This window comes from Myotis myotis, unplaced genomic scaffold (assembly GCF_014108235.1).
Source record: "Myotis myotis isolate mMyoMyo1 unplaced genomic scaffold, mMyoMyo1.p scaffold_m19_p_15, whole genome shotgun sequence".
Classification (NCBI taxonomy): Eukaryota; Metazoa; Chordata; class Mammalia; order Chiroptera; family Vespertilionidae; genus Myotis; species Myotis myotis.
Window position 1 is genome coordinate 6507721 of NW_023416319.1, and position 13009 is coordinate 6520729.

At 40.1% G+C, this 13009-nt stretch overlaps 1 protein-coding gene across 8 annotated transcripts in view; it reads left to right on the plus strand.

Moving 5' to 3' along the window:
* The window catches only part of SHTN1 (shootin 1), a 136831-nt gene that overhangs the window by 47618 nt on the left and 76204 nt on the right, over positions 1 to 13009 (plus strand). For all 8 annotated transcript variants that reach the window (XR_004972101.1, XR_004972102.1, XR_004972103.1 and 5 more), the window contains 4 exons: positions 966 to 1119; positions 3248 to 3347; positions 7610 to 7692; positions 12205 to 12314. Coding sequence is in view for 5 of the 8 variants with exons in the window: in XM_036335857.1 (XP_036191750.1) it covers positions 966 to 1119; positions 3248 to 3347; positions 7610 to 7692; positions 12205 to 12314 (447 nt within the window). In the remaining 3 variants the exon portion in view is untranslated. The remainder of the gene's footprint in view (positions 1 to 965; positions 1120 to 3247; positions 3348 to 7609; positions 7693 to 12204; positions 12315 to 13009) is intronic.

Below are 13009 nucleotides of genomic sequence, written 5' to 3' on the forward strand. Positions count from 1 at the left end.
AGTCATTACTTCTAAAACTTAATACTACACCATACAGATATTCTGGATCATATTTCATGTACATGGTTTATAAAGTATATCTTACCTGTCTTTTAGTCCACTTGGAGATCCAGCAATTTTTAAACCCAGCTGTATTGTTTTTACAATTATAAAGATAACATGTTCCTTCTAATAAACAAATTTTTAAAATACAGAAAAAGTTAAAGAAATTTAAGATTACCCAAGAATCTCATATTTTGGTGCTTATCTATACTTTATGTAAATATATACTTTTATGAATACAGTTTAAATGGAATCATACCATGCATACTGTTCTTTAACCTTACTTTTAAAATTATTAATATGTCTTCGCATGTCAGTATATAGTGAGCTATGTGATTTTAAATGATTGCATAGTAATTCATTTAATGAACACACCAGAATTTACTAAATCAATAATATTGGCAAACATTTAGGTTATTTTCAATTATTCCCTGTTACAAAGAATACTTTAGAGAATATATTTGAACACTTGTCTTATTATTTTTTTAAAACAAATTCTAAAAGTAGCATTACTGAATCAGAGAGCCCTTCTGCCTCCTCCCTTTCCCGCTCCTCCTCCTCCTCCTCCTTCACTTTCTCCTCCTTCTTTTAAGGTTTTTGATGCTTGTTACCAAATTGTGCTCCTAGGGGTCCATGAAAATGGGTATGAATGTATTCATCTGTTTTAAATGAAATTTTTTGACTCCAACATTAAAAATTAAATTCTCTGGGATATAGGTGTACGGCAAATTCATATTGAATCAAATAGTCGATAATGGTTTTAAGTGTTATCTGTGTCCCAGAACTTTGATAGTTTTTAAGATGGATTGGAATCTCTTTGTTATGAATTTGCAAAGTAAATGGGAAACATTTTTTTCCTCCTTTATTTTCCTGGACACAGGAGAAACTTTAACACTCCATAGAGGTCTGTTTATAACTTACAGGTCAAAGAATTAGAACAACAACTAGAAAGTGAAGCACTCCACAAAGAGATACACAACCTCAAACAGCAACTGGAGCTGCTAGAAGAAGATAAAAAAGAACTGGAACTGAAGTATCAGAATTCTGAGGAGAAAGCCAGAAATTTAAAGCATTCCGGTAAAAGCGTCGAGTAGGCTGCTATGTCCTGTCGTTAATCTGTGAATCTCTCAGGCCCAGTACAAAACCTGGCATATAGTTAGCCCGGAAGGTTTACTGAATGCTATGAAAACACTAAGACTCACTTTTAAATTCCTTTCTTCCTAAGTATTGCTATTCAGTAGTGGAATGGCCTTTGTAATTAAATGATTCACAAATATTTAGACTTCTTTTTGGACTCAGAGCTGTTGTGAGCATCACACAGAATTAAGAACAAAGATACCATTAATATGGGAAGGCCCAAATTCCAGCATTTCTCAGGACTTCAGCTACGAGTGTTCATTAAGTACTTATTTTGTTCATTTTATGAATACATTTTCAGGGTACATTTTTAAAAAGAAACTTTTTAGATTCATACCACCTTCATCTTTGGTGTCTAATTATACCCTTGAAATAATACTTACAATATCACACCTAACAATAAAATGGGCAACAATATATGTATTAAATGGAAAACTTTTAAAACACCAGGGGATACTGAAATCAAAAGGATTTATTCTTTCAGTTCTCAAAAGCGGAACAGGAATGTGCGAGTTGGATTACGGCACAGGGATAAGTAGTAAGTTTTGGTTGGAAGGTCGGTAATTTAAGGAGGCAGGTCGTTTCCTTTATAACAGCTTCAATATTCACTTCAGAGATTTTGGATTAATTTTATACTAGAATTTTGAAATCTGTCCAGAAGAACTAAGTTGGCTTTCTTCCTTTAAAATAACATTCAGTGCTTTGTGATCCACGATGAAAATTATAGTTTATTTTTAGAAATTGATCTAACATTAAGAACTATTCCATTCTTTTTAGTGAATATCAGAGCCGCCTGTTGTAGAAAGCCATCTGTCTTTATTATAAGAGGAGGGGCAGACAGAGAGTTTTAACATTCAGTTTTGAACGTGTTCTAGTTTCTGCTGTGTGTACCCAGGCATACCCTAGGGCACTGTAAGAAATATAGACGAGCCTAATGGTGGCTCAGTGGGTGAGCATTGACTTATGAACCAGGAGGTCACAGTTCCATTCCCGGTCAGGGCACATGCCCAGGTTGCGGGCTCGATCCCCAGTAGGGGGCGTGCAGGAGGCCACCGATCAGTGATTTTCTCTCACCATTGATGTTTCTATCTCTGTCTCCCTCTCCCTTCCTCTCTGAAATCAATAAAAATATATTTTAAAAAGAGAAAGAAATCTAAGAGAGAAGAAACCATGCCTTTTTCCTGGGGAACTCAGATTCCCTTTGGAGAGACGGTCACACGCATATGGAATAGGTAGAGGAGTCATGGTGTGGGAGAGCTTGGCCCACGCCGCTGCTTTAAGTGTTGCGAGTAGAAACAGGTGGACACACCATCCGGGGTCCAGTCCGTGTGGCAGGTGGAATGGCCTCGGCACCTGGAGCCCTTAGAGCCCCTGTTAGAGGTGTCGGCACCCATGATGGAATTTCAGTTCTGCTCCTTGAAGTCAGGAACGGTGTCTGGAGCAGCAGCAGCAGGCCCTTCCACATGGTTGGTGCCTAGTAAACGCCTGTCTCATTGATGACTTGGGTGAACTGAATGAAGACATTATATTCCCAGAATGCTCTTCAGAAGAGCAACCCGTTTCTGAGCCACAGACCCGGGAGAGAGTGAGTCTGGTTAACACCAAGAACACGAAGACGTGCAGTTCCCGAAGGAAACAGTGGAGGAGGGAAGCCTGCTGTTAAGATTCAGTACTAGATGTCACCTTTAAAGTTAACCCGTGGCCTGTGCATTTTAAAAGTCAAGTATTAACCATTTCTTAGTGTTGGAGGGGTGTGTTTCAGCATTAACAAATACTTCTTCCACCTACTCCGTCCTTCCCGCCCGCCCAGCCGTTGCCTTGAACTTTGTCTTTTCCCTGGTTGTGTGAGCAGCACAGAGAAGGTAGCGCTTTCTTGTACCCCGTGGACGGCCTCTTGTATTAGTGACAGCAGGCTGGGTGGTGAAAGGTTTGAAAAGATTCTGCAACTTCATGTTGAATTTTCTCACTTGCCTTCACGAGAAAGAACTTGATTTTGAGAGCGGTTGTGTTCGTTTGGGTGCGAAGTTGCTCATTTCCGCGCTGTTCTGACCCTGTGCTCTCTGTGCAGTGGATGAGCTCCAGAAGCGGGTGAACCAGTCCGAGAACGCAGTGCCCCCACCGCCTCCGCCTCCACCGCCGCTCCCCCCTCCGCCTCCCAACCCCATCCGGTGAGTGCATGGGGACGACTGCTCTGCATCAAATGTCATTCCTTGTCAGAGCGCCTGAAGTTTCTGTTCATGGGATTTTAAAAAAATGCTGGCTCAGGTGGCATCATTAGAGGGATGGTAAGAAATATGAGTGAGCCCTAGGCGGTTTGGCTCGGTGGATAGAGCATCGGCCTGTGGACTGAAGGGTCCCAGATTCGATTCCGGTAGGGGGCACATGCCCAGGTTGCGGGTTCGATCCCCAGTAGAGGTCGTGCAGGAGGCAGCCGATTAATAATTCACTCTCATCATTGATGTTTCTTTCTCCCTCGCTTTCTGAAATCAATAAAAACGTATTTTTAAAAAAGAAGTATGAATGATGTCAGCTGGTGTGAATCCCAGAGAATTCTCCAAAGACCCATGTATTATTATTCCCTTCTTGTAATATATGCAGAAAGGGCCTTAAAAATACCAAAACCTTTCTTGAGGCTGACAGCGTTCTGTTGTAGATGCTCAGCTTCCCCGTGGATGTTCCAAACCGCCAGCATTGAGACATTTATACCGATTGTTTTGACACTTCGGTTTTAAAATTACAGCCCATGACATTAGGAGTTCCTCTAAACTGCAAGACTGAGCATATTTTAGCTTCTCCAGAGCGTTTTCATCTTTTTCTCTCTCGATAATTTGAATTTGGAAAGTGCTGGTCTGTTCGATTATTTTAAAAAGAAAAGTACTAAATGAGAACGAAACAGGACCAAACTGGTAAACTAAAAGTACTAATTTGTTTTTATTCCTAACCTCATATTTAAAGCTTTAATAACGCTGAGAAAGGAACCTTCCAATAATGGAATAAATTATATTTAAATTCTTGTGACAGGAAACCATATCTGCAGACATTCCTGAAGCCCAAGGTGACTTAATGGTGTTGAGTGCCTGAAGTAAGCACATACCTCCTAGAAGGGCCAGGGTCAGATTTTGGCCTTTATGGGTCTTCCTTTCCCCATGTAGAATGACGTAAGACGACCTACCTGCTCCTCATGTCATGATGTGAGCTGTTCCTGTAGCATTTATTCTTGAACAAACAGAATTTGAAAATTTGCGAGGTTGTTAGCTTTCATTAACTCATGTAATTTGTTTAATCCTTTCACACAGAGAAGCCATTTATTCCAACTTTGTACCTTTGCTGATCCCTCTGAATAGAATGTGTAACGTGTTCCTCCCACATGGCTCTAAAAATGGGACTTGGCATTTTAATAAAAATTCTCATTAGTTTTCCTTACTGAGTGGGGCATGACAATTTACTTTCAGCCATGGAAGTCGTTAAAGCAAAATAATGTGTACACGCGATCGATCCAGGAGTCAATTGAAAGAATTTCAGGTATTTTAAATTCTTCCTCTCCTGGGTTGCTAAGTCGGTAGGAGATGGAGATATTCTGAATTTGACATTTACAACAGGAAATCCATCACTTTGATCTTTCTCTAAGGTCTGGAGTTTTGAGCTGATAAGAAGGTCACTTTTGTCTATGAGAGGGAGAACTATTAAAAAGCGATTATAGTCTTGCTGTTGGCCTTTAATTTTTAGTCTCAGAAATCAAGAGAGCCCTTCAGATTCAAAGTAAAGTATAACCTAAATAGAATATTTTTCCAAAGAGTACTTTATAGCTAAATTGAGAAATGCATATGTCTAAAGTGTGACTTCTTCGATAAGGCCCTTTAAAGAACATTCATTGAATAACATGAATAATTTTTATTTTAAGATGAATTTAAATAGTATAAGACATAATTTCTCAGTAGAAAGAGATTTTTTTTTTTTGCTAAGGATAACCTTCTTGTCAGAGAAATTTACTTGAATACAGATTGAGTTTCAGTGGACTTTGAATCCTCTAGTCAAGGTTTTCTAACTTTGTTCCTGAGCCATTTGCTTTACTCTGATGATGAGGGTCATGGGTAGCAATGAAAGTGGGGGGAAAAGACCAGGGCCTGTGACTACTTTAAGTAGCTTTCTTGCTTTTCCTTCATCTTCCTGCTCATTTAACTGAGGGCACAGGTGGGAGAGAGGAAAGAGAAGAAGAAGGCATACATACTTTGGTCATTTTATACAGGTCCTGGGAAGATGTGGCTCACGGGAAAGGGGTAGGTTGTATTAGTGTATTTGTCAGAGTTCTCCAGAGAAACAGAACCAATAGGGTGTGCACGCTATGTGTGTGTGTGTGTGTGTGTGTGTGTGTGTACATATATATATATATATGTATATATATATATATGTATGTATGTGTGTATATATATATATATATATATATATATATATATATATAAAAATAAAGAGATTTATTCTAAAGTATTGGCTCACATTATTATGGGCATGGACCCAGGATCTGTAGGGTGAGCCAGCAAGCTGGTGACCAAGGAGAGCCTATGGTATAGCTCCAGCCTGCAGGTCAGCAGGCTCAGCACTCAGGAGGAGGCAGTGCTTTCAGTTTGAGCCTGAAAGCAGGAGAACACAGATGTTTTACTTCCAAGGCAGTCAGGAAGGAGGAATTCTCTCTCACTTGGGGGAGGGTCACCTTTTGGTTCTCTTCAGGCCTTCAACTGATTGGGTGAGGACCACTCATATTAGAGAGGGCAATCTGCTTTACTGAGACTACCACTTTAAACGTTAATGTCATTCAGAATCCTCACAGAAACACCCAGAATAATGTTTGAGCATATATCAGTGCCCTCTGGCCCAGTCAAGTTGACTCATAAAATTACACATCACAGTGGGCACGAGGAACCCTTCTTAAAGAATTTCAAGGTAGCCCTAGCCGGTTTAGCTCAGTGGATAGAGCGTTGGCCTGTGGACTGAAGGGTCCTGGGCTCGATTCTGGTCAAGGGCACATGCCCAGGTTGTGGGCTTGATCCCCAGAAGGAGGTGTGCAGGAGGCAGCCAATCAATGAGTCTCTCTCATCATTGATGTTTTTCTCTCTCTCCCTCTCCTTTTCCTCTCTGAAATCAATAAAAAATACATTAAAAAAAAAGAATTTCAAGGTGAATATGTTCCATTGAACTGTTCCATCTCTGGAGGGCACTTGCTCGAAGCTTTTATCCATTCATTTGAAACGGGGAGATTTTAAACAGTGGTTTGGATTATTGGTCCCAGGGGTCTTGTCCTGGTCTTCTCACATGGCCTGCGAGACGCCCCCTCCCTATTTTCTGTGTGGTCTAAGCCCCACCTTGACAGATGGTTCTTCTCTGGGATTTTCTTCTGGGTACCATACCAGTCTTTCTCCACTGAGGTGGTTTATAGTGATGACCATATATTCTTACTTCCTTTATGTAAATACATACAAATAGTCTGAGCATTGCAAAGAGACTCTCCAAATTTCCTCCCAGAACTAGAGGTGCGATCATTATAGGATGTTGTGAGGAGCTAAGGGGAGGCCAGTGATTAGTCAGAACCCTCCCCCTGCTATTGTCAGACTTAAAACTTCTGACCTACTGGATGAATGTGTAGCAATATGGCAGTGAGGGCTTCATGTGTATTTTCTAAAAACGCATGAAGTCAAGTACCTTTTTGGTATGTGTACTGGAAATTTGGACATTGCCCTTTACGGAGTTCTAAGAGTGTTGTCCATTTTTCTGTTGGGTTATCTGCCTACCCCCCCTGCCCCTCATTGATTTATAGAATTTCTTTTTATTCTTTATGGTGTCTTTTAATACATGGAGGCTTTAAAATTTTAATGTGGTCAAATGTATCATGATTTGCATTTTAGGCAGATTTTTAAAACATAGAGTCTATGTCATAGACCAAAGGGACAGTACTCTTACATGTATTTTATCCTTAAGTATCTGGTCTGTGTGACACAGATTCAGGTTATTTTATGCCTCTGTTTCCCAAATGGATATTTACTGAAAACAACCCCTAATTCTTTCATCCTTCCCTCTCCCTCACACGCGTGGCATAGAGAGTATGTTGGAATTTTATACGGATATTGAATTTTTTTTCTGTATCTGTTTTACTTTGTAAATGTGCATGCATCATATTGGTGTTTATAGCAGTCCCCATCTTTCAGTAATTGATTTCACACAGAAAGGATGAGACACCTTCCTCTTCCCTGAAGTGATGAAAAGTTTGCTAATTTATTAAAAGTGGAAAGTAAGCTGCTTAAATTCTCCTGGTACATTCATACTGGTATACCTAAGAGAAGAGTTGGATATTTACTGATTCTTTAGAATCTATACATGTCATCTCTTGGATCATAAGGCGTCCAGTAATCTCCTGTCAATCTTTTTCTTTCTCCGAAAGATCCCTCATGTCCATGATCCGGAAGCGATCCCACCCCAGCGGCAGTGGTGCTAAGAAAGAAAAGGCAGCTCAACCGGAAACAAGTAATTCTCCCCCTCCCCCCTCCCCCCACCCCTTGCTTTACTTTCAGTGGTTGATGGTGTACACGTTTTTAACAATCCGTACGCTTGTTGTATTTCATGTCTGCGAATCGACTTTCTGTCCCTGATTCCTGTAGCCTTTTGTAGTCTATTCCTCTGCACAGTAATGCAGCTGGAAGGCAAATTCTGCTTTGCACAGGGCGTGGCCCGACTCAGAGAAAGCTCTGCCTTTGGCCATTTGCAGGACAGCCCTGCTCCTGGGTTCCTGGCTCTGCACCTTCGCTGACCCTGGAATTAAAATTGTTTCGATCTTGTTTTGGGACAGTTGATAAGTCTGGGAGGGTCAGGAGGGCAGTCAGAACAAAATGATTTCCTCTCCTAAGTAAATGACATCATTAGCTTGTTAACCTGCTCAGCACCCTTACATGGAAAGGAAGTATTCTAGAACTTATTAACCCCCAATGTTAGAAACCATACTTTTCCTTATGAAAATGACGTTTCAGTTACAATTCAGGAAACGTGATGGTATTTCCTCCCTTATCCTGGAGCTATTGCATTGTACTTGGGAATCTGAGTAGAGTTACTGACACAGAAGTTGCTCATGAGATTTTAAATGGGAACCTCTCTAAAATCATACCGCCTTAAACGATGTGTGCCGTAGCCACACGTGGCTGGAGCCTCTCTCTCTGTCCGGCGAGGTAGTTATTTAGCGTGTCTTGTTAATAGTTCACACAGAAAAATGGTTGTTGAATGAATAATCACATCAACAGTGATTAAATGCATGATGAGCGAATGGAGAGCATCAAACACTGGGCTCCTCTGTGACACTTTGGAATTTACATGTGAAATGAAGGGACCAGCCTGGCTGTCAATGGCATTTTTTAAAAAAATATATATATTTTATTGATTTTTTTACAGAGAGGAAGGGAGAGGGCTAGAGAGTCAGAAACATCGATGAGAGAGAAACATCGACCAGCCGCCTCCTGCACAGCCCCCACTGGGGATGTGCCTGCAACCAAGGTACATGCCCTCGACCGGAATCGAACCTGGGACCTTTCAGTCCGCAGGCCGACGCTCTATCCACTGAGCCAAACCGGTTACGGCATCATTGGCATTTTTTAATGTTAGCTTCTCATGGTGGCTTTTACTATTCAGTTGGTTTGCCTTTCAGAGCTGATGAATGGAGAAACTTTTGTTGGTAGGTTATGGCTCTTAACGGTAGGAAAGGTCTGTGGAATAATATACTAGTTTTAAGGTTTAAATATAAGAAATCATTATAGACTTTGAAGTTAGTAACTAATTTTGATAAGAATGCAGTTATTGGACACATTCTGAGATTTCACATATTTAGGTCATTAGTTGGTTGATATTTTCTTACCTCAGTTTACTAATCCATAGAGTGGGGATAATAGTGGTTCCTATTTCATAGAGTTGTGAGAATGAATAACATGTAAAACATTTAGAGTGATATTTAGCATATAGAAAATACCCAACATGTTAGCTAAAAAGAAATAAACAAAAAATTGGACAACGTCCTAACCACCCTGTTGTGGGGCAGGAGTCCTGATTCGGCAGGCTCTTGTGATCATTGTAGTTAAGGAAATTTCCTTAACTTTATGACCTCGGGTCAAATTCAGACTCGTTCAACCATGATGTGTTCTATAGAAATTCTGTGCGTCATGGTGGCATTGATTTTTTTTTTTTTAATGCCTTTTAAGAAAAAAATGTTTCTGAAAGAGAAAAGTAATCCTTTGGCATTAAACATTCATTTTAGTTTCTTCTAGGTCATAATAAAAGACTTTATTGAGCAAGAAGGTGATGGTTTGTCTGTGGGTCTTTTTCTTCCTTTCTTTTTCTTTTTTTAAGGAATTATTTTTCAAGTGGGTCTTAAGATTTAAGCCTCTATTAATTACACATAGCTTTCTGATCCAAGACTGACCTTGAAGCACTAACTCAAAGAACATTTGATTTTATTTCCCTGTGGCAGTTCAATAACATTAGACCTGTTGTCTTCATTTGTCCCCTTTCTTTAATCTCCAGTCCCCTGCATATTTCTATTGTCCCCCTGATTACATGCTTTTGTGAGACAATTACCAACTGCATGATTGCAGAGAGAATTACAAAACAGACGGCGAGCTCTCCGTGGGCGATTCTTGCAGATTTATTAGAACAGCTTCGCAGTTGAGAAGTTCATATAGATTGCTTTTTGCTGGTTCACAAACAGGGTCAGGGAGAAAGAAAGCTTGTGTAGCTAGCCCAGCGTTGCCCTCGTATTGTGCCCGAGCAGGGACTCTGATAAGAGTGATTCCTTTTTCCTTAAGACCAATTGAGCCTTTACATTTGAAAAAGACAGAGAAATCAAAGTCTGGTTTAGAATCAGTACACAGTCCAGATCGTGGCACTGTTCTGAATTATCACTATGATGCTGGCAAGCAAAAGTAAGAAACTACTTTAAATTCCTGCTAAGTTAGATGCTGCAGCAGATTTGAATGGTGTGGACCATAATTCTCCATCTGTCTGCCTTAACTAGTTTTGTGTGGTGCATTTAATTGGATTTCAGTCATTCCTTACAGAGCGCTAATCTGTTTGTAGGCACTGTTACCATGAGCTCTTCTCAAGTCTCACTCCAAATGGCAGCCTTTTTGAACATCAAATGTGTCTTTTGTATTTTTTTTTTGTTTTTAATTCCTAGGAAGAAATTCCATACCCATACTAGGTGCTTGAACGACAGGTCTGGATTTTATCTCCTTTGGTTTTGAATAGGGTCAGCAAAAGCACTGCACAGTGCTTTATTTTAGGTATTCACATTTGAATGGGTGAGTGAGTGAGTGAGTGAATGAACGAATGAATGAATGAATTTCTGTCCATAATAATTTTCTTCTTTGTTCCCTTGTTGGTGTTGGTGAGCCATCAGCAGAAGCTGCCCAGGAAAATGTTACTTAAGGGCTCATAGTTGATCGACCCACAGTTTTGTCCTTTTCATTTCCTAGTGGATGAGTTCTGACTTTGGTGCCATTTTTCCCACTTTTTTTTTTTTAACTTCTGGATATGAAAAATGCTGTTTGGCTATTTTAATTCCCAGCATTCCAATGGCTTGTGAGGATGACAGTACTATTGGAAATAAGGACTGCGTCAGGAAACCTAGGTTTATGCAATGAATGTAGCAGTGATCCCATCACTACGGCACTCACAGAGTGTGGAGAATGGAACCTTCTGGACTCTGAAAAAACCCGACTTTGTGACTAAGCCCAAGTAATCATTTCCTGAACCTTCTGCTAGTGAATTTCGGCCATATAGCAGAAAAAGAAGCCATGGTTTATGCCTTCTTAGGGCAAAGCCTGCCCCTACTGTCAGTTAGCTTGGGGATGTAGTTGTGGTCGTCTCCATTTAGAAACCATTCTTTTGGGGCGTAGCTCTTCCTGCTCAAATAATAAAAATATTGATAGCCACTTAAAGCCCAAACTTACAAAGTCAGTCAGTAGGTAGATTCTTGTTGAGTGCCGCTAGATGTCCCACCATGTGGAGTCTTATTAAAGATGCTAATTAGAAGGTCTTTATGAAATATTTTAACGTAACTATATTGGCTGCGGTGCCTTGGGTGGAGGTAAACACGAGATCTATAATCGCATTAATAGTGATAAATATTCCAAAAATGATTCCGTGCTTTTTGGTCAAGCTATTCTGCAAAAGAGACAAATTTCTGTATTCTGATCAACAGGTTGAAGCTCCCCGCAGTTGCATTCATCTAATTGACACATATTTCAACAGCCTTATTGTTTTTGCAGCAAAATGGTGCAAAGGTTAGACAATAGACCATTGAAATTTTTAAATCAAACTTGATTACTCAATTGCAGTCATTTCTAGGTGTGTGTTTGCTTTTAACATTGACAATTTTAAAAGACTTGAAAAAGGTTTGCTTAAATGTTTCCTTCCTGTGTGATTCCTAAACAAAAAATGGCAATTTAAAAAAGAGATTTTTATCTCTTTGCTGCTCATCTTTTGACTTAATTTCTTTTGAGAAGTAAAAGAATCATTTTGATCATTTATTTTCAAATGGGCTTTTTGATAGTTATTTTTTCTTCGGGCTGATTTCTATGACATAGGATGTACTATGACTTATAAAAATATCTTTGAGACAAAGATGAATGATTATTTGGGGTTAGCTCCAAAGTTGGGTTTTTAAAGACCTGTAGAAACGCAGGTCTCACGTTCTGCTGACAAAAGGAACAAAATCCACTTAATTGCCTAACACAGATGAGCCGCTATTGATTTCCAGGCTGCAAATTAGACCTCAAAATTTATAACGCTTATTTTTCAAAGCAGATCTTTTCTTAAAAGACTTTTTTGAAAAATATGTTGCTATCTGGTAATTCTTAACCTTAAATTGTTGGTGTTTTGTGACTTTGTCTGAAAAATGACTGCAGTTCATTACATAGTACAATCTAAGCCACCACAAATAGGACGTGGTGGTTTTTCCGTAATCTAAGATGATTTCTGTGTATGCTCTCTGAATAGCTGAAGAAGTCACGGATCTGAAGAGGCAAGCCGTTGAAGAGATGATGGACAGGATTAAAAAGGGAGTTCATCTTAGACCCGTTAACCAGGCAGCGAGGCCGAAGGCACAGGTATAGAATGACTAAATGCTTTCTCTCCCCCCGGATGTTTCTTGCTTTGAATGTGAAATTTCGAAATGTGATGCAAGCTGTATCCGGACCGACTGTCGCATCTTAGGATAAGGCTAATGTGTCATAAAAGCCTTCATTTCCATAAGCAGGTTTCTGGAGGACTCTGTTTGACCCAGGGTAGCCCTATATCACCATGGAAACGAAGTCCTGTTCTTGTAGGATGCTGCCATCGACTTGAGAGAGACACTGAGAGGAACTGTTATACCAAACAGATAACAGTTATGCACTACTCTTTCTTTTCTTTAATTCCTGGCTATTTTGTGTAATTTAACAAGTACTTATTGAGTACCTGATGTATGCCAGGTACTGCTTTAGGCACTGAGGATAAAGCAATAAACAGGAGAGACAAAAATTCTTGCCTTCCTGAGGCTTCTACTTGTGTCCGTGTTGGGGGACAGGAGCTAGGGGCCCGGGTCATGTACTGATGCCAGAACAGACCTAGGACGACTTTTGAGAAATAGTGAAATTTATATGGTTGTTTTCACTGATTCCCGGTCACTTCAAGGAGAGATTGTGTGTGTCTGTCATCAGCTGCCTTCTACACTTGAAGACCACATGGAGTGCCAGGACCCACGAAGCCTTAAGAGTCTAGTTCAGTGCTTCCCCTTGTACACCTGTCCCATTGCAGTAGGCCC